The sequence below is a fragment of the Daucus carota genome, chromosome 7 (assembly GCF_001625215.2).
Source record: "Daucus carota subsp. sativus chromosome 7, DH1 v3.0, whole genome shotgun sequence".
Taxonomy (NCBI): domain Eukaryota; kingdom Viridiplantae; phylum Streptophyta; class Magnoliopsida; order Apiales; family Apiaceae; genus Daucus; species Daucus carota.
Window position 1 is genome coordinate 6,832,353 of NC_030387.2, and position 20,421 is coordinate 6,852,773.

At 39.0% G+C, this 20,421-nt stretch overlaps 5 protein-coding genes and 2 long non-coding RNA genes across 7 annotated transcripts; 4 read left to right on the plus strand and 3 right to left on the minus strand.

The window, feature by feature from the left end:
* The first annotated feature begins 553 nt into the window (after positions 1 to 553).
* Positions 554 to 4,568, plus strand: LOC135147871 (serine/threonine-protein phosphatase 7 long form homolog). Its single transcript, XM_064081902.1, has 4 exons — positions 554 to 632; positions 2,354 to 3,207; positions 3,309 to 3,792; positions 3,945 to 4,568. The coding sequence occupies exons 1-4, from the start codon at positions 621 to 623 to the stop codon at positions 4,566 to 4,568; spliced, it is 1,974 nt and encodes a 657-aa protein (XP_063937972.1). The 5' UTR covers positions 554 to 620.
* Positions 1,496 to 1,873, minus strand: LOC108195761 (uncharacterized). Its single transcript, XR_001801601.2, has 3 exons — positions 1,820 to 1,873; positions 1,646 to 1,715; positions 1,496 to 1,567 (listed from the first exon to the last, which is right to left on the minus strand). It is a non-coding gene; the product is annotated as an uncharacterized LOC108195761 (long non-coding RNA).
* An 891-nt stretch (positions 4,569 to 5,459) lies between the features above and the next one.
* LOC108195763 (uncharacterized) lies at positions 5,460 to 5,836 on the minus strand. Its single transcript, XR_001801602.2, has 3 exons — positions 5,784 to 5,836; positions 5,610 to 5,679; positions 5,460 to 5,531 (listed from the first exon to the last, which is right to left on the minus strand). It is a non-coding gene; the product is annotated as an uncharacterized LOC108195763 (long non-coding RNA).
* A 124-nt stretch (positions 5,837 to 5,960) lies between these two features.
* LOC135147872 (serine/threonine-protein phosphatase 7 long form homolog) lies at positions 5,961 to 7,432 on the plus strand. The gene is made up of 3 exons (XM_064081903.1): positions 5,961 to 5,975; positions 6,318 to 7,171; positions 7,273 to 7,432. The coding sequence occupies exons 1-3, from the start codon at positions 5,961 to 5,963 to the stop codon at positions 7,430 to 7,432; spliced, it is 1,029 nt and encodes a 342-aa protein (XP_063937973.1).
* Positions 5,996 to 8,839, plus strand: LOC135147860 (uncharacterized). The gene is made up of 3 exons (XM_064081870.1): positions 5,996 to 7,171; positions 7,273 to 7,756; positions 7,909 to 8,839. Exons 2-3 carry the CDS (start codon positions 7,448 to 7,450, stop codon positions 8,737 to 8,739), a joined length of 1,140 nt encoding a protein of 379 aa, XP_063937940.1. The 5' UTR covers positions 5,996 to 7,171; positions 7,273 to 7,447; the 3' UTR covers positions 8,740 to 8,839.
* A 1,733-nt stretch (positions 8,840 to 10,572) lies between these two features.
* LOC135147873 (uncharacterized) lies at positions 10,573 to 12,958 on the plus strand. The gene is made up of 2 exons (XM_064081904.1): positions 10,573 to 11,661; positions 11,759 to 12,958. Exons 1-2 carry the CDS (start codon positions 10,573 to 10,575, stop codon positions 12,956 to 12,958), a joined length of 2,289 nt encoding a protein of 762 aa, XP_063937974.1.
* Positions 12,959 to 14,092: 1,134 nt separating this feature from the next.
* On the minus strand, positions 14,093 to 17,690 carry LOC108194562 (DUF724 domain-containing protein 3). The gene is made up of 9 exons (XM_064081905.1): positions 17,271 to 17,690; positions 16,740 to 17,150; positions 16,505 to 16,604; positions 16,305 to 16,432; positions 15,803 to 15,887; positions 15,369 to 15,719; positions 15,182 to 15,277; positions 14,940 to 15,065; positions 14,093 to 14,842 (listed from the first exon to the last, which is right to left on the minus strand). The coding sequence occupies exons 1-9, from the start codon at positions 17,688 to 17,690 to the stop codon at positions 14,217 to 14,219; spliced, it is 2,343 nt and encodes a 780-aa protein (XP_063937975.1). The 3' UTR covers positions 14,093 to 14,216.
* Positions 17,691 to 20,421: the final 2,731 nt, after the last annotated feature.

A 20,421-nucleotide genomic window follows, 5' to 3' on the forward strand; every position in this document is an offset into this window, starting at 1 on the left:
GGGTTTGTGCAAGGTGGAGATAGACATATCTGACATGTTTTTAACTTTAAGCTCAAAAATGTTGTTTGTGTAATAAGTCAATAGTTGACTTAAAGTTAGGATTAAATTAGAAATTGACTTAAAGTCAGAAGTTAATTTGACATATTTTTTTTGGTGACTTAATTTTTTTTGATTAAAATTAAACATAAGTCATAAATTATCCATAAATCATTTTTACTTTTATTATTATATTTTTAATAATGCATAAGTCATTAATAAGTCAAAATTACCCGAACAAACATTTTAAAATTTCGAAAAAAGGCCCAGAATAACCATATTTTAAAGATAAGTGCCCATAATAACAATATTTTGTAATATGGCCCCTAATAACCATTAGAGACGCAGAGCTAGTAGCGTTTTTCATATAAGACCAAGTCGCTACAGCGTGTAGCGTTTTACTCTTTTTTACTAAAGAGCAAAACGCTACACGCAGTAGCGTCTTTTATTTATATATATACACCCCTTTTAAACATAACGGGACATACTGCTGTTGCTATCCGGTGAAAACACAAGAGCTGGAAGAGAACCCACTGCTACAATCCACCTACTTCTGTTGATTCAACGATTTGAAGCAACTAATCATGGATTTTCAGGTATGTGTAACTATATTCCGACAGCTTTTATCTGATTTTTGTTTCGAATTGCATAGTTTCCTATATAGCTGCTATGTGTTCGATGAATTGTCTGTGTTAATATATGGACTGAATTTGGGCGAATACTTGCAGAGTCTGTGTTTTGATATGATTGTACAGTATAATTCATGCTATGATATGTAATTAAATACAAATTTATGTACGAATATAAGTTACAGCTAATGATTGTGTCTTATTATTCCCCTATACTCGGAGATAATTACTAATAAGAAGCAAGGACAATGTTCTGAATATAACACGTCCACTTCTTTATTATATGTTCTATAAAGTAACTTGAACTGTTGATTTTCAAATACACTTGGTCAAACACGATTTCTCAAATTAGATAAGTCAAATGCCTGCCAGATTTTAATTTGTGACAGATTTATAGGGTATTATTCCAGACAACAATACTTCACGAGTATTTTGAGGTTATGTGCGTATGGATGTAAAATGAACGCTAAGGAGCCCTGCACTACTCTTGTCCTACTGTATCACACGTATTAATTGCCATTAAATACAGTAGTTGTGAGTACATTATAGAGTATACCATTAAATAATAAATACATTAGTGATGATAAGAACGGCCAAAGTGCAAAACATATGAGTGCAAGAACAATTAACCAATTTAGCAACTAAAACTTGCTAGGCAGCAATAAGCAATTTTAGATCCCTGCATTTAGACATGTCTTCCGGGGAGAAACTGCACATAGTAATGTTTCTTTTGTTGGCTTTTGGTCATTTGCTTCCTTACCTGAAGCTAGCCAAGCTCATTGCTTAAAAGTGTGTGAGATCATTTATCTAGTTCTCAAATTTGGAATTCAATAATGTACCTTCACAACAGACAAATAGGAATCTGTTAGGCCAACATATTTCCCAACCATCGCGATCCTTACCTGTAAAGTGTAGTATATATTGAGTAAATAAGTAACATAAACAACAGTAGGATGTTAATTCAAATGAATGATACTAACAGAATCTTTAAGGTCATCAAATTTCTGAGCTCTGTTATTCCACTCCTGTAAATTAGGTGGAGTAGCTACACTGGAACAGAGTTTTCATAGTAAGTCCGATAGTGTTCTATCTACTTATATTTCGTATATAATAAGCCAACATGTACCAGGCTACCACATTCAAGAAACGCTTACTTAATTAGGTCCAACTGCTTTAAAATGGCATCATGAGCATTCTGGTTCTGCAGAGTAGTTATAGTTGGCAGTAGCCAGACTACAGAGCATAATGCATCTGTTTTTGTACCGAAATTTGTTGCTACAATGAGAAATATTAGGAGCTGCAAAAGCAGCTGTTATTGAAGAATAGAGAAAATGCAGTTATTGTTAGTTTTAGGCGTGTAGTATAATGTTGCTTAAGTTCCAGAATGAGTAGTGGAATGATATAATTGTTTCGTGTGATTTTATGAATCACGACTATATTTCTGATTGCTGATTCATTGGTGTTCATTAATGATTTAACATTTTTTAAGAAGAATAACTAGTTGCTTTACTTGTGCATTTGTCTAATTAAATAGTTAATTAACGAGTTGTTTCACTAATATTCAAACACACACACTCAACCAAATTATAGTTCTCATTTCAACATTAACTAGTTGCTTTATTTTAATTAGTTTCTCTTTAAGGTTAGTATGATGTGCTGACTTTGTATTTCCTTGTTTTTGTTCATAGGCTATTATTAGAGACCAGGGACCTCGTGATCCTAGCCTTCTTCACCTACAGGCCAGTCATAGGTCTCGTTCTGTCTGGAGAACTAGTGCTGCGCCCTTGCAGTATTTCAGGCGTCGTGATGCCAACCAGTCTGATTTGAACATTGATGTTCGATTGATCCCCATTCTGCAGGCAGCTGGTATTTATGGGGTAGCTCGGGTATCCACTCTTCAGCTTGATTGGAGTTTGCTTGGTGCTCTGGTAGAGAGATGGCGACCAGAGACACATTCATTCCACCTGCCGATGGGAGAGTGTACTATTACACTGCAGGATGTTGGTGTCTTGCTCGGGTTACCCATTGACGGAGAGCCCGTTATGTGTCCTGTAGGCCCTCCACCTGGACAGAGATGGGAGACCATCGTTGGTGAGATATTTGGACAGATTCCTCCACCCGAGGCTTTCAATAACTCGAGGCTACGGCTCACATGGGTAGAGAGTCTCACTCCAGCGAGATTACATGATGATGCAGGCGTTGAGGAGATCAGGCTTCATGCCAGGTGTTACTTGCTACAGTTGTTTGGGGGGTCACTGTTCACCGACCATTCTGGTGGACTTATACACTCCTCGTGGGTTCATTTTGTTCGTGACCTGGAGGCGCTCGGAGGCTATGCATGGGGTCCAGCTGTTCTAGCTCGTCTATACAGGGAGCTTTGCAATGGTTGCAAAGCGAGTATTAAGGAGGTAGCTGGATGCCTTCTCTTACTGCAGCTATGGGCATGGGAGAGGTTGCCCACTCTTGCCCCTGTTCGGACCACTGTTCCATTAGAGGATGTTGCTTTTTGGGAGCATCAGCTTCCAGGACCACATGGAGCCAGGTACATAGTAGCTGTGTTTTTTCTGGTTTGTACGTTTCAAGTTGTGAATTGTCTTTTTAAATTGACTAATGTGTTTTTTTGTATTCCTATGATGTCTATAGGTGGCTTGTTGGACATTCATTCGTTGAGAGTGATGGAAGCACTGTGACTACGTCTCGGGCGGCATTGGATGCGCTTGCTCCACATGAGTTTATTTGGGAGCCTTATGCTGAGATTCTTGATACACTGCCAGACTATTGTTTAGCCGGCCGTCATATCTGGCGCTTTCGCGGCCCCATGATATGTGTTTACATAGTCGAGCCACATCAGTCGGACAGAGTTGCTAGACAGTTTGGCATGATACAGCGTATTCCGGATCAGCCACACTACTCCCACGAGCATCACGTTATGACGCTGAGGGGCCAGAAGGTCTTGGATTATGCAGTCGTACATCAACCGAGTATGACACACTGGCAGCATCGTCTGGAGCATATTTGGACTGATGACCTGATTGATGGTCATGCTACAGTCCCAGAGTACATGGATTGGTACTTGCCTCGGACTGTGAGGTTCATTAGTCAGTTGGGTGCACTGCATACCCACCTGGTAAGTATTTTTTGACTAATATATCTGCACTTTCTGTGATATGTGTCGTGTGTTTTCGTTATCTGTAGTTGGGGTATTAGTTGTATTAGTCGTCATGCTTTATTTGATGGGTTCTAGTAGTTGATATTGCATTTGTATTCGTTGTATTTCAGGGAGTTGTGCTAGAGACTATAGCAGCCAGGACAACAGACGTCCTCCCGGATATGTCCCAACTAGCCACTCAGAGTCTGCACCATCTCCGAGATCGGAATGCATACAAGTTTGATCCACGTCAAGTTGAGGAGCAGGATGCTAGACAGGACGGGAGAGGGGAGGATGCAGGTGATAGAGGAGGCCGTGCTGGTGGCAGGAGAGGCCGTGCTGGTGCCGGGAGAGGCCGTGCTCGTGGCAGAGGAGGCCGTGCTCGTGGCAATGGAGGCCGAGGCGGTGGACGATTAGTTGATGAGCCGGATGATGATGCTGATCATGCGGATCATATAGGTACAGGCGAGGATCGAGGCCCAGAGTCTTCTGCTACTGCTGCTACAGCTACTGTTGCTGATGCTTCTGCTGCTGTTGCCACAGCTACTGCTACTGTAGCCGAGGCTTCTACTCGCCCTGCTGCTGCTGCCGCTGCAACTACTACTACCGGTGCCGGTGACTGGTGGCCTAGTTTTTCTCTAGGCCTAAGTTTGCCTTCACAGCCAGTACCTGAGCAGCAGACTTCTCAGATGCCAGATACCAGTACAGAGCAGCCTCCTCCTGTTGTGCAGCGTCAGCACAGGATTCGGCCTTAGCATGGTACACAAGAGGTACCCCCTTTTGACTTGGGCAGCTCTTCACAGTCTACACAGTCTACGCAGCCTAGTCAGCCTGCTACGTCTACGCAGCCTAGTCAGCCTGCTACGCAGCCTAGTGTACCCCCTTTTGACGTCTTTTATGTTCGACGGTCAAAGAGGGCTAAGAAGGTTCCTGACTGTACAGTATAATTCATGCTATGATATGTAATTAAATACAAATTTATGTACGAATATAAGTTACAGCTAATGATTGTGTCTTATTATTCCCCTATACTCGGAGATAATTACTAATAAGAAGCAAGGACAATGTCCTGAATATAACACGTCCACTTCTTTATTATATGTTCTATAAAGTAACTTGAACTGTTGATTTTCAAATACACTTGGTCAAACACGATTTCTCAAATTAGATAAGTCAAATGCCTGCCAGATTTTAATTTGTGACAGATTTATAGGGTATTATTCCAGAAAACAATACTTCACGAGTATTTTGAGGTTATGTGCGTATGGATGTAAAATGAACGCTAAGGAGCCCTGCACTACTCTTGTCCTACTGTATCACACGTATTAATTGCCATTAAATACAGTAGTTGTGAGTACATTATAGAGTATACCATTAAATAATAAATACATTAGTGATGATAAGAACGGCCAAAGTGCAAAACATATGAGTGCAAGAACAATTAACCAATTTAGCAACTAAAACTTGCTAGGCAGCAATAAGCAATTTTAGATCCCTGCATTTAGACATGTCTTCCGGGGAGAAACTGCACATAGTAATGTTTCTTTTGTTGGCTTTTGGTCATTTGCTTCCTTACCTGAAGCTAGCCAAGCTCATTGCTTAAAAGTGTGTGAGATCATTTATCTAGTTCTCAAATTTGGAATTCAATAATGTACCTTCACAACAGACAAATAGGAATCTGTTAGGCCAACATATTTCCCAACCATCGCGATCCTTACCTGTAAAGTGTAGTATATATTGAGTAAATAAGTAACATAAACAACAGTAGGATGTTAATTCAAATGAATGATACTAACAGAATCTTTAAGGTCATCAAATTTCTGAGCTCTGTTATTCCACTCCTGTAAATTAGGTGGAGTAGCTACACTGGAACAGAGTTTTCATAGTAAGTCCGATAGTGTTCTATCTACTTATATTTCGTATATAATAAGCCAACATGTACCAGGCTACCACATTCAAGAAACGCTTACTTAATTAGGTCCAACTGCTTTAAAATGGCATCATGAGCATTCTGGTTCTGCAGAGTAGTTATAGTTGGCAGTAGCCAGACTACAGAGCATAATGCATCTGTTTTTGTACCGAAATTTGTTGCTACAATGAGAAATATTAGGAGCTGCAAAAGCAGCTGTTATTGAAGAATAGAGAAAATGCAGTTATTGTTAGTTTTAGGCGTGTAGTATAATGTTGCTTAAGTTCCAGAATGAGTAGTGGAATGATATAATTGTTTCGTGTGATTTTATGAATCACGACTATATTTCTGATTGCTGATTCATTGGTGTTCATTAATGATTTAACATTTTTTAAGAAGAATAACTAGTTGCTTTACTTGTGCATTTGTCTAATTAAATAGTTAATTAACGAGTTGTTTCACTAATATTCAAACACACACACTCAACCAAATTATAGTTCTCATTTCAACATTAACTAGTTGCTTTATTTTAATTAGTTTCTCTTTAAGGTTAGTATGATGTGCTGACTTTGTATTTCCTTGTTTTTGTTCATAGGCTATTATTAGAGACCAGGGACCTCGTGATCCTAGCCTTCTTCACCTACAGGCCAGTCATAGGTCTCGTTCTGTCTGGAGAACTAGTGCTGCGCCCTTGCAGTATTTCAGGCGTCGTGATGCCAACCAGTCTGATTTGAACATTGATGTTCGATTGATCCCCATTCTGCAGGCAGCTGGTATTTATGGGGTAGCTCGGGTATCCACTCTTCAGCTTGATTGGAGTTTGCTTGGTGCTCTGGTAGAGAGATGGCGACCAGAGACACATTCATTCCACCTGCCGATGGGAGAGTGTACTATTACACTGCAGGATGTTGGTGTCTTGCTCGGGTTACCCATTGACGGAGAGCCCGTTATGTGTCCTGTAGGCCCTCCACCTGGACAGAGATGGGAGACCATCGTTGGTGAGATATTTGGACAGATTCCTCCACCCGAGGCTTTCAATAACTCGAGGCTACGGCTCACATGGGTAGAGAGTCTCACTCCAGCGAGATTACATGATGATGCAGGCGTTGAGGAGATCAGGCTTCACGCCAGGTGTTACTTGCTACAGTTGTTTGGGGGGTCACTGTTCACCGACCATTCTGGTGGACTTATACACTCCTCGTGGGTTCATTTTGTTCGTGACCTGGAGGCGCTCGGAGGCTATGCATGGGGTCCAGCTGTTCTAGCTCGTCTATACAGGGAGCTTTGCAATGGTTGCAAAGCGAGTATTAAGGAGGTAGCTGGATGCCTTCTCTTACTGCAGCTATGGGCATGGGAGAGGTTGCCCACTCTTGCCCCTGTTCGGACCACTGTTCCATTAGAGGATGTTGCTTTTTGGGAGCATCAGCTTCCAGGACCACATGGAGCCAGGTACATAGTAGCTGTGTTTTTACTGGTTTGTACATATCAAGTTGTGAATTGTCTTTTTAAATTGACTAATGTGTTTTTTTGTATTCCTATGATGTCTATAGGTGGCTTGTTGGACATGCATTCGTTGAGAGTGATGGAAGCACTGTGACTACGTCTCGGGCGGCATTGGATGCGCTTGCTCCACATGAGTTTATTTGGGAGCCTTATGCTGAGATTCTTGATACACTGCCAGACTATTGTTTAGCCGGCCGTCATCTATGACGCTTTCGCGGCCCCATGATATGTGTTTACATAGTCGAGCCACATCAGTCGGACAGAGTTGCTAGACAGTTTGGCATGATACAGCGTATTCCGGATCAGCCACACTACTCCCACGAGCATCACGTTATGACGCTGAGGGGCCAGAAGGTCTTGGATTATGCAGTCGTACATCAGCCGAGTATGACACACTGGCAGCATCGTCTGGAGCATATTTGGACTGATGACCTGATTGATGGTCATGCTACAGTCCCAGAGTACATGGATTGGTACTTGCCTCGGACTGTGAGGTTCATTAGTCAGTTGGGTGCACTGCATACCCACCTGGTAAGTATTTTTTGACTATTATATCAGCACTTTCTGTGATATGTGTCGTGTGTTTTCGTTATCTGTAGTTGGGGTATTAGTTGTATTAGTCGTCATGCTTTATTTGATGGGTTCTAGTAGTTGATATTGCATTTGTATTCGTTGTATTTCAGGGAGTTGTGCTAGAGACTATAGCAGCCAGGACAGCAGACGTCCTCCCGGATATGTCCCAACTAGCCACTCAGAGTCTGCACCATCTCCGAGATCGGAATGCATACAAGTTTGATCCACGTCAAGTTGAGGAGCAGGATGCTAGACAGGACGGGGGAGGGGAGGATGCAGGTGATAGAGGAGGCCGTGGTGGTGGCAGGAGAGGCCGTGCTGGTGCCGGGAGAGGCCGTGCTCGTGGCAGAGGAGGCCGTGCTCGTGGCAATGGAGGCCGAGGCGGTGGACGATTAGTTGATGAGCCGGATGATGATGCTGATCATGCGGATCATATAGGTACAGGCGAGGATCGAGGCCCAGAGTCTTCTGCTACTGATGCTACAGCTACTGTTGCTGATGCTTCTGCTGCTGCTGCCACAGCTACTGCTACTGTAGCCGAGGCTTCTACTCGCCCTGCTGCTGCTGCCGCTGCAGCTACTACTACCGGTGCCGGTGACTGGTGGCCTAGTTTTTCTCTAGGCCTAAGTTTGCCTTCACAGCCAGTACCTGAGCAGCAGACTTCTCAGATGCCAGATACTAGTACAGAGCAGCCTCCTCCTGTTGTGCAGCGTCAGCACAGGATTCGGCCTTGGCATGGTACACCAGAGGTACCCCCTTTTGACTTGGGCAGCTCTTCACAGTCTACACAGTCTACGCAGCCTAGTCAGCCTGCTACGTCTACGCAGCCTAGTCAGCCTGCTACGCAGCCTAGTGTACCGCCTTTTGACGTCTTTTATGTTCGACGGTCAAAGAGGGCTAAGAAGGTTCCTGACTGTGGTACTGGTTCACATAGGGGATGATGATATTTGTAGGTTTTTGATGACATTCTAGTTATAGGATGCTGAACTTGTGATATATGATAGCACGGATCTTGTAAATATTTTAATTTCATGTCGTATGTTTCTGTTTTAGTATAGCGTTAATGTTTTAATAATTAAATTGGCCGACGGTTAGGGTTTAGGATTGAGGGTGTAGGGCCTGTAGGCCCTACTCCCTCGAGCCTAAACCCTAATTAAGCGAGGCTGAAGGGCCGAAGGCCCTGAAGCCGAGACGCCGGCGGAATGATAATTTTATAACCGTTAACATTTAGGGTTTAGGTTTGGGTTTTAGAAAGATTAATTCATACTGTATATAAATTGGCCGATGGTTAGGGTTTAGGATTGAGGGTGTAGGGCCGGTAGGCCCTACTCCCTCGAGCCTAAACCCTAATTAAGCGAGGCTGAATGGCCGAAGGCCCTGAAGCCGAGACGCCGGCGGAATGATAATGTTATAACCGTTAACATTTAGGGTTTAGGTTTAGGGTTTTAGAAAGATTAATTCATACTGTATATAAATTGGCCGACGGTTAGGGTTTAGGATGGAGGGTGTAGGGCCGGTAGGCCCTACTCCCTCGAGCCTAAACCCTAATTAAGCGAGGCTGAAGGGCCGAAGGCCCTGAAGCCGAGACGCCGGCGGAATGATAATTTTATAACCGTTAACATTTAGGGTTTAGGTTTGGATTTTAGAAAGATTAATTCATACTGTATATAAATTGGCCGACGGTTAGGGTTTAGGATTGAGGGTGTGGGGCCGGTAGGCCCTACTCCCCCGAGCCTAAACCCTAATTAAGCGAGGCTGAAGGGCCGAAGGCCCTGAAGCCGAGACGTCGGCGGAATAAATAAATTTACAACCGTTAACATTTAGGGTTTAGGTTTGGGTTTTAGAAAGATTAATTCATACTGTATATTAAATTGGCCGACGGTTAGGGTTTAGGATTGAGGGTGTAGGGCCGGTAGGCCCTACTCCCTCGAGCCTAAACCCTAATTAAGCGAGGCTGAAGGGCCGAAGGCCCTGAAGCCGAGACGCCGGCGGAATAAATAAATTTACAACCTTTAACATTCAGGGTTTAGGTTTGGGTTTTAGAAAGATTAATTCATACTGTATATAAATTGGCCGACGGTTAGGGTTTAGGATTGAGGGTGTAGGATCGGCGGAATGATAATTTTTTACTTTAATTTAACTTAAATTAATGCAAGGTTTTAATTCAAATTTCCATCAAAAAAGATTTGATATTTTTACAAATCATTTTTAATATACATTTTTAATTTAATATACATTTTACAAATTCAATATACATTTTACAAATCATTTTTAATTCAAACAAATGTGTTTTTAAATTAAAAGAAATTTAATATGCCTATTAACAATCAGCGTTTTAAACATTTTAAAAAAAAATAATTAGATGAAAACGCTACAACCAGTAGCGTTTTGTGTTAAAATATATTTTATATATGACCTAGACGCTAATGCGTCTAGCGTTTTGATTTTAAACATTTTAAAAAAAATAATTAGATGAAAACGCTACAGCCAGTAGCGTTTTGTGTTAAAATAAAATTTATATATTAGCCAGACGCTATTGCGTCTAGCGTATGGTATTTAAAATATAATTTACGTATCAGCTAGACGCTATTGCGTCTAGCGTTTTCTCTTTTTTTAAATGTTACCCCAGAACCTATACACACTGCCATACACACACTGCCTAACATAACACACTGCCTAACATAACACACTGCCATTTCACCCAAATATTGTTGTGCCCTAATTCACCCAAAATCTGCCCTAATTCATATTTCAAACATTCTATAGATACAATCATGGCTTCCGGTTCGGGTTCGGGTTCGGGTTCGAAAGCTGGGAATACGGTTGTTGGATGGATATACAATGACGGTAATATTATCGAATCTCAATTAGAAGGTTTTATTTATGATAAACCTGTTTCAAAGCATGTTAGGTTAGATTTATCTATGAATTATGCCAATTTATGTGCTTTGTTACATTCCAAATTGAAGATTGATAGTAGTAGTAGGTTGCGGATATTTTATAGATCTAAAAATCCCGATAATTTGAAATTCGGGATTATACCTATTGAGGATGATGATGATGTAGAATTAATGTTTGGTGTTGTGGTGTCAAAAGGGATGCCATTTTTTGTTGAACTTTATGTAGAGAAATTGTCTTGTGATGGAAATTTGGTAAGGAGTAGTTCGAGTGTGGGGGAGAAGAGTAGTGGGCGTGATTCGGGGGGTAGTCATTTTAGACATGATCAGGATGTGGGTGATAGCTATATGTCTGTTGATACTTCCCATTTAGAGAGGATGACCTCATTCGACGATGTCGAGGTTGAAAATAATGAGGTCCCGTTGGAGTTGAAGGAGGGAAGGTTATTTAGCACGAAAGAGGATTTGATGCATGTGGTGAAGCAATACCACATTCAGAATCACTTAGAGATTGGAGTGATACGATCAGATCCGAGTAGTTGGTATGTTGCTTGCAAGTATAGAAATGATGGTTGTATTTGGAAGTTGAAAGCTAGAAAGAGGACTTCACATGGTAAATTTCAAATCATGGAGAGTGTAGGACCACATAGTTGCTTGAGCACTACCATCACACGAGACCATCCCAACTTGACAGCCTCAGAGATTGCTGGAGTGATTAAATCTCAAATTGTTGCTGATCCGACAATTAAGGAGAAGGTGTTGTTGGCCACTGCTAAAGATAAGTTTGGATATGAGCCGGGCCGAAAGAAGATTAGGAATGCAAAGAAGATTGCAATGGAGGATATTCATGGCTCGTGGGAAGGATCATACGAGGACTTGCCACATTTGATGGAAACTCTTCAGTCCTTCAATGTGGGCACGAAGGTGGAGTGGTGCTTTAAGGAGGATGATGCAGAGCAACTAGAGGTATGTTCTATCACCGTGTAATTTAATTCATTTTCATTAAGTATTTGGACGCCGTTATTCATTTTCTAATGTAATGTTTGTTATTTATTTGGAACAGGAAGTGACATTTAGGAGATTGTTTTGGGCTTTTAAGCCATGCATTGATGGCTTCGAGTATTGCAGACCCGTCATACTGATAGACGGGACTCATTTGTATGGACCATATCCGGGTGTTCTTCTGAGTGCAACAGCTGTAGATGGGTTTAGTCACATTCTACCATTGGCGTGTGCTATAGTGGAGTCGGAGAACAACTCTAGCTGGGAGTGGTTCATGGATAGGTTGAGGAGCTTGGTGGTTGGTCGGAGGCACGGGATATGTATCAATTCTGATAAACATTTAGGGATCATGGCAGCTATGCAGAAGGAGGGATGGTGTGAGCCACTTAATCATCATCGGTACTGTGTGAGACATTTTGCCACAAACTTTGCCACCAAATTCAAGAAAGCTGGATTGAAGGATAGATTGGTTGAGTTGGCATATCAGGTCCAGCCTAAGAAATTTGAACTACTATGGGGTGAGTTGTTGGCACTAGAGCCTCGAGCACTTGCATGGTTTGAGGACAAACCAGTAAGGAACTGGTCACTGGCACATGACTACGAGCATCATCGTTTTGGCATCATGACTACCAACCATGCTGAGAGTTGGAACAAAGCAATTGTCGATGCTCGGAGGCTCCCGCTTACTTCATTGGTGCGAGTACTATTCCATAAGACGGTTGAGTACTTTGATCAACGTCGCCTTGAGATTGCAACACAAGTATCGAAAGGTCATATTTTCACCAAATATGCATCCCATCTCTTGAACCGTGCTGTAAGACGTTCCACGGGTCATAGTGTGAAGATATTTGATCGGGGGACTTGGTTATTCCAAGTAGTTACAAGGAAGGATGGGTTGAAAGGGGGAAACACACACACGGTTCGTCTTATGGAGTCTAGTTGTACTTGTGGAAAATTTCAAGCTTATAGAATCCCTTGCTCCCATGTAATTGCATGTTGTTCACATGTGAGGATGGACTTCCATGGGTTTGTTGGTGATTGGTATAAGTTAGAGAACCAGTCGAAGATTTATAATGGTATCTTTGAGCCAATTCCAAACAAGGGTGATCCTCGATATCCTACCGAGCTTGCTTTCCTGAGAGTTGTGCATGACCCCGATATGGAGAAGAAGAAGGGCCGAAGAAAATCAACGAGGTACAAGAACGAGATGGATTTCCAGAGCCGGGGAAAGCATGGAGGGACTTCATCGAGAGATAGTTGATTCTCTAGTTGTTTTTATTGTTGTAGTACTATGGTTCAAGTACAATTTGATATGGTTGTTTGAATTTGGACGCTATTGTATGAATGATTTATGATATAAATCGAATTTTATTTTGTTATGAATTAGTTGAGATTGTTTATGCAATTTACATTGAATTTGGTAGTTTAAAAGTTTTGGTTTTTAAGTTGTTTGCGGTGTGAATTGGTTTTTAAGGTTGGCATGGCAGAAGGTTCTGGCTACTGCCTTTGGCAGAAGGAATAATACAAAACGCTACTCCTAGTAGCGTTTGGTTTAATTCATACAGGCAAAACGCTTTTCTAAGTAGCGTTTTACAGTTAAAAAAATTTAACTGTTTAAAACGCTATACTTGTTAGCGTTTTAGAAACTTAAACGTAATTTGATCTAGCGTTTTATTTTTTTAAACTCTACTGTGTTAGTATTAAGCAAAATAATTTACATTAAAAGGAAGACGCTACTGACAGTAGCGTTTAAAAGTTTTCAGAAATTTGTTCTTTCCCTTAAACGCTATTTAACGTAGCGTTTTCTAACTTTTTAAAAAAATTTGCAGGAGACGCTACACGATGTAGCGTTTTGGTTTAAAAAACAAAAACGCTACTTCGCAAACGTCTCTAATGGTCAGTGAGGGCCAATATTCGGGTATTTTGTTATTTGGGGCATTTTCACCTAAAATCTGGTTATTTGGGACCGAAACCCTAAAATTTCATCTTATCAAATAAGTCACGTTAAGTCATAAGTCACGTTAACTCATATGTCATAAGTTCAGATAGATAAGGCTGTAAATCGATACAGACTATCGGGTGCCTCGGCCTATATCCGGCTCAAAAATATTTCATGTAAAATTAGTTAGTTGCTGTCTAGTTGTTCAAAGTCTGATAAAGGAAACTCTTGTAAAATAGAGAAAAATGCAAGGGAAGAGGAATCAAGTACGTAAACATAAGCCAACGAGGTGTTGGTGCGGTGGTTAAGCTCTGCTGTCCCTTCCGGAGGTTAGGAGTCTGACTCCCGAGCGTGAGTGTGGGTGTATAATCAATTACCAAAGAAAATACGTAAACATAAGAAGCCAAAGTTGACATTATAAACAGAGCTCATAAACATCGAAGTGTTCGGTAAGTGCCAGGCTCCTGAGGGAGCTTGTACACTTGCACACACATGCTCCGCAACAAAAATTGAGCTCAGTCAGTAGCCCTAGTCACTTCCTTACACAAACAAACCAACACCCAAAATATTGAACTTGCTTCTAATTGAATGGACAATTAGCAGCATTTTCGAACTCATCTTCGACGCCACGGACTCTTTCACGGATAGCTTCTTGTCTTGATCGCAATGTGGAAATCTTCTCGTCTTTCCTCCCCTTCTCCGAATCAATCCAAGAAAGCTTTTCCACCAGCTCTTTCATTGTCGCCTTGATTTGGATCTTCTCTTGGCTCAGTCGATCTTTCTCATGCTCACTGTTTGTTATCTCATTTTCGATCATTTTGTACTCTGCTTCAAGTTTCCTCTCCTGTTCCTTTTTAGCCAACAACGTCATGGACCGTGCTCGAATTGGCTCAACATCAAACCCCTGTTTCTCCAACTCGACCAGAGTTTTCAGATTGTTTATAATGACACTGCTTGGATCAGAGAACCGCAAATTTAACGTTTTTTCAGCCACGGATGAAAATGTTACCATATGGCCTATTGCCAATCCTTCACGAGTCTCTTCTCGACATTTTGCCAGCGGATTGAAGTGTGGCTTTAGTTGTGTCCTGTTAAATATTTCCATAGACTCCAGAGATTTCCATAGCGGCGAGGACTTAAAGAATGGTACGTTTTTGTCCCTGCCATCGCAGCTTATGATTGCAGAGGGTGTTGCCGGTTCACAAGCTTTATGATTGTAATCATTAAGTTCTAGTTAGTGCTTCAGTAGTTGAAATTATCTGATTAAGTATTAAATCTTACATTCTTAACATTAGAAACTTACTTGGATAATTTGCATCAGTTTTCTGCAGTGGAGAAAACGGAATTATAGCCTTTGAAGCATATGCAGAACTTGCATCATTATTAGATTCTCCATAGCTTGCATTCGCGCATTGATACAGTGGCACATCTCCAAAAAAGAAAAAAAATGAACATGGATATCGATCAGGAACTCATCAACATTATACTCATTCATTTCATTAAATTTTCTAAGAGTAATTAGCGTATATATATTCTAGCACATACCTTGAGCTTTAGAAGCACTTCCATTTGTGGTAGCTCCATTTCCTGCAATTGTTTGAGTATCCTGGTGCTCAACCACTGGGATGTTTGATTTCACACCTAAATTAAAAGGCAGTTATATATCTTATATACAATTCGGAAAGTTCAAAGATAAATATTGGCCTAATATATGATTACTTCCACCACATACCTTGATTTTGAGATTGAGTGCCTGCAATATTACTTGTTTCTCCATGCCTTTCTATCAAAGATTCCTTGGCCACCTGGTCCTCAGCTAGATAAGTGTCTGGCATCAGTTCTGGATGTGCATCACACAGAGATTCATTGAGGAACATCTTGACTCTTGTACTTGCCCCTGTTTTGTCCGACTGGTTCTCACCTGGAGATACGACTGTTCTGCTTAATAACTCATTGCGTCTACAAAGGCGGGTCAGAATCTTCCTTTCAGATATAATTAAATTCATATAGTCCTTACAAGAGAGCGTAAAATGACCTTCAGCAGGTTGATTATCAACTGTCGTGAGCATTAGATTGTCCTTGCCTGCAGTTGATTCAACTTCAGGAATTACAGAATTGTTTGCAACAATTTCTGTCGACAAACTTCAGTAAAACTTAGTAGTGTACCTATCTGATTTTCAAGTGAAACCTTTTGTGGTCTTCCCCTCTTCCTGTTCCGAGTTCTCTTAGTTCCACTTGATCCTTCGATGCACTTTACAGAATCCAAACATTAATAAAAAAAATACAGATACAACTGACTTGGAAGATCTTCGTGTCATATATCAGTAATCACATGAAAAAATGGATACAACCCTAATATATCATCAATAAAGATAAAAAATAGTGGAAACAAGGCTGTCCACCGGCCAAGAAGTCCCAGTATATATGGTCAGCTCTACAGAGGGGTGCAGTTAATAATAGGAAACGCAAAGAGATTTTCTTTGTATTTCCTTCAGATGATTAATTAGCCTATTTGAATTGGATATTGTATTGAGGTTGGTGCTAGAAGAACAAAAATTAACATTATAAGTAGTTTTTTACCTAATAATTTCAGGGCCATAATTCAGAGTACTAAATACGTAGCATAGAAAATACCCAAAACATATACATATTAATCAAATTAGCAAACCTGCTTGTTTTGATCACTGATATGTCTCTTTACTTTTTCATTGACAGGGGTCTCAGACAATGTACCCAATTCTTCATGAACATGCATATCAGGTTCATCAGCGCGGACTGCATCATCAATCATCTTCCCTGTATACTTATGCAAATTTTTGAGAAGAGGAATATAGGTGTAGATTATGGTATATAGTATATAAGGCGTACCTGCTGTACCACGGTATTTCTTAGCCTGTTGTTTTCTACTCGGGGTCCTTGTTCTGTTACTTTTCAAGGGCTCGTTATAACTAAGGAGTGCTTGAGTATTCTGCCAGATTTCAAGTAAGATGTGATCAATTTGAAAATATATGATGCAGCCACTCTAATTGAACAAAATCAAATATTGTAAAACACAGTCTTTGCACCAGGAAATCAAGAAAAAAAATGCAAAGCTAGCTAGTACCCGGGATGTAATGGTCCATTTGCCATCAATCCAATCCAAACGAGGCCGCAGGTGAGAACAGATGCATATCAGTTTGACATTTGCTTGTGTAATGACAACATACCTCATGTCATTCAGAATTCTATGAATCACTCCACTCCACCAACCTAAATTATAGTATACATCCACTTTATCAAGCACAGAAAAATCCTGTTCCTCTAGCTGTGGGGGGAAAGGTCGGATACAGGGGAAATCAACGGTTTCTGTAGTGCATGCAGGTTTATTGTCCACTCCGAGGAACTGGAACTTTACCAAGAATTTATTGTTTCCTTTAACTTGCAAGACATTTCCAACATGCCATGCACTATAGTTTTCTCTTTCAAAAGTTACTTCTACTGCTGATCCTTGGGTAATCATCTTGTAAATCTGGCTCTTTAATTTTACAAAAAATAAATATTACAAACTAATAAAATTGAATTAGCCCATTCCAAATGATTTACAAATCTGGCTTTAATATAAATTGAATAAAAAAATTGATAGAAAAAAAAAAACCTTTCTTCTTGGCTTTTTCCATTTCCCATTAGCCCATTCCAAATGATGCCTAAGATCATTTCTTTCCACTACCTGCTGGTCTGGAGGATCAGCAAAGTAAACCAAAAACTTGCCATCTTGAAGACTTTCAACAATTTCTCCAGGCCACCATCCATCATTATAATAAGCATCGACATTGTCGTGAACCTTGATCATCTCACCTTTACTGAGAGGAGGCAGAGGTCTCAATCTTGAGACATGAACCTTCTCAGTTAAATTCCTGGAATTCGGATCCTCACTCTCACTCAGTTGGTCATATACTACAATACATTGTTCGAATTTCGGATCTTCTAGTACGGTGGCCACATAGTATGCACCTCTGAAACCTTCTTCATCACTCCTTACTTCTACTCTTGAACCTGCTCTAAAGTTGTATGCCATTTTCACACTCTGTGAACTAAATGTTTTTGTTTGGGAAACAATCAGGCTTGCTGGTGTCTTATTAGATTTGTTGCTGAGTGATTTCTAAGCCCATGATACTTTACTTAACAATTTCTGACAATTTGCATGTCTTGGAAATGACAGAATAGATGTCCTGTCTTCACATATGCCACTGTAATTCACAAGACAGTTATAGTTTTGTCCAGTAGTATTACGATATATATATTTATAAATACGGATTTTTTAACGTGTGACCCATGTAGACACATTAACAACCACTTTTTCAGTAGACGGAGAACTCATATCGACTAAAACTCATTTAATAATCATGACCCTCTGTATATGAACAAAAATCATAATTAATAAAAACCCTCCGGCTCAACAAAAAGCAGTTGTTAGTGTGTGTCTACACACACGCCCTTATAAATATCACCAATTTGTATATATGATCATGTTATTTGTATACATATATGTAAGTGCAATCGGTTTTGATATAAGTCAAAGTACGTTACAATTATTATATGCACGATTTAGTATTTGTGGTCAATTCAATTTGAAATTACTTATATTACCTCGAGCGGGCTACATTTTTGTGGTGCTTCAATTCTTTTTAGTCTCTGATTCACAGAGCATGCATAGTTGCCGACTATGTTGTTTCTTTGTTTACTTAATGACCTAATGATACTAGCCTTTAACCCGTGCAAAAGTACGGGCGGGTATATAATTAGTAATTTATTATTTATAATTTAAATTTTAACATCATTTTATTAGTATTTTAGTATTAATGAATTGAATTTTAATTAAATTATATTATTCAACTGATTATATTTTCTCTCGTTTACTTGAAAATGGACAAACCCGAATAAATATATATATACATTAGGATTTTAGTACATTTAATCCGAATTTAGTACACGTAGATTTAAAAATAAAAAAAATCAGAAAATTCAAATCTTTTCCAAACATAGCCGATCGTGTAATACCTTTGAAAGATCCGGTAATCCAATCAATCGAATTTCAACGTAATTTTCTAATCCTGGTTTTTTTGACAACAATAAATTTTAAGATTAGAGTTGAAATGAGTTATGTAATAGTTGGTGTTTATATTGAAATAAAACACGTTAAAGTTAAAAAAGTTATATGAAGATTCTTGTTAAAAATAGATATTCAAAATTGTATACTTATAACATCATTAAAAAAAATTTAATGAAATATTATATGATAATATATTGTTATGAGTGTTTTTAGTATTTGAAACTGTTTAATAATGTAAGACTAATAGACTCCATATTTGTAGAATTGTAGTACAAAAGGAGAGTACCAAACCAAAAAATATAACTAAAACCTTGGATTACAAATTATACACATGTTGCCTTATTATAGTATAGTATAGATAGTATAGATGTCATTGATATTTTTGCTAATGATAATGATTATTGGATTGAAAACATTGTCCGGCTTAAACTAGGACACGTAACTTATCATTACGCACATTTACGAGAATTACGAAAATTCATAATTTGTGAAATAAAGAAAACTAACTTATAATTCGTGTAATGCACAAAGTTGATTTAATATTTCATAATTTTTTATGTATTTGTGTAATATATAGTATGATTTAAATAAATTTTAGTGAGTTATATAAATTTAATTTTCTATGATATTTGAATAAAATATAAAAATATATTTTGTCTCTATGTCAATAATATTTAATTTTAATATGTTGTTGATGGGATTAGAACCTTTAATCATTAATAACATTTTAGATATTAAAATATTAAATTTTAATCTATATAAATTTTATGGTTATGATCTATTTGAACAAAAGGATCCGACGCCCTATAATTGGTCGTCCCAATTCACAAACCAACCAACTAAACTTTAGTTATTTCGATTCTCATAATAAAGATTTTCTAGTATGTGCTCATAGACACGTACTAACAACCATTTTCTAGTTTTTTTTTTAAGATAAACACTTTCTAGTTAGTGACGCATTTGTATTAGCTCCATTCTCATTAATAATGATTTTATAAAAATTTCTACCAATAAAAATCTTCACCTACACATTACAAATATTTTTGATGATATAAAATAGATTTAAAAGCGGGGAAGAGCTAGAGCAATTATTCTTCGAGAATTAAAGACAAGAGTTAATGTGGATTTTCTTCAATGTGTTGCTGAGCCACATACTTGGTGATTTTATCATTGAATAGTGAATATCGTTGGATTAATTATCAAATTGGTCACTATAGTGGGTTTAATGTATCAAGTTAGTCACTGAACTGAAAACGTCATCAAGATAGTAACTAAAGTCACCATAAATATCAAACAGGTAACTCGAAATATGAGTTCAATCAGTAAAAATATTATTTATAGAATTTTACACATTATTCTTGAATGTTACCACAACCAACTAAAAGGTTATGACTTCCGGTATTTATGATAATATATTTGGATTTTATAAAGTTTATTTAAACTTGATAAAATTTAAATATATTATCATAAATACTAGAAGTCATAACCTTTTAGTTGGTTGTGGTAACATTTAAAAATAATATGCAAAACTCCATAAATCATATTTTCAATACTTAAACTCATATTTCGAGGTACTTTTTTGATATTTACGGTGGTTTCAGTGACCATCTTGATACCATTTTCAGTTCAGTGACCAACTTATACATCAAGTCCACTTCAGTGATCAATTTGATAATTAACCCGAATATCATTTGCA

Excerpts from the sequence above, each read along its gene's own strand:
- LOC135147871 (XM_064081902.1), top strand. Across the intron at positions 3,208-3,308 it reads CCAGGACCACATGGAGCCAG|GTGGCTTGTTGGACATTCAT; the intron begins GTACATAGTAGC and ends TGATGTCTATAG. Across the intron at positions 3,793-3,944 it reads GTGCACTGCATACCCACCTG|GGAGTTGTGCTAGAGACTAT; the intron begins GTAAGTATTTTT and ends GTTGTATTTCAG.
- LOC135147872 (XM_064081903.1), top strand. Across the intron at positions 7,172-7,272 it reads CCAGGACCACATGGAGCCAG|GTGGCTTGTTGGACATGCAT; the intron begins GTACATAGTAGC and ends TGATGTCTATAG.
- LOC135147860 (XM_064081870.1), top strand. The coding sequence starts at position 7,448 with ATGATATGTGTTTACATAGTCGAGCCACATCAGTCGGACAGAGTTGCT. Across the intron at positions 7,757-7,908 it reads GTGCACTGCATACCCACCTG|GGAGTTGTGCTAGAGACTAT; the intron begins GTAAGTATTTTT and ends GTTGTATTTCAG.
- LOC135147873 (XM_064081904.1), top strand. The coding sequence starts at position 10,573 with ATGGCTTCCGGTTCGGGTTCGGGTTCGGGTTCGAAAGCTGGGAATACG. Across the intron at positions 11,662-11,758 it reads ATGATGCAGAGCAACTAGAG|GAAGTGACATTTAGGAGATT; the intron begins GTATGTTCTATC and ends TATTTGGAACAG.
- LOC108194562 (XM_064081905.1), bottom strand. The coding sequence starts at position 17,690 with ATGGCATACAACTTTAGAGCAGGTTCAAGAGTAGAAGTAAGGAGTGAT. Across the intron at positions 15,888-16,304 it reads TCAGTGATCAAAACAAGCAG|TGCATCGAAGGATCAAGTGG; the intron begins GTTTGCTAATTT and ends GATTCTGTAAAG. Across the intron at positions 15,720-15,802 it reads TTCACTTGAAAATCAGATAG|GCAAGGACAATCTAATGCTC; the intron begins GTACACTACTAA and ends AATCAACTGCAG.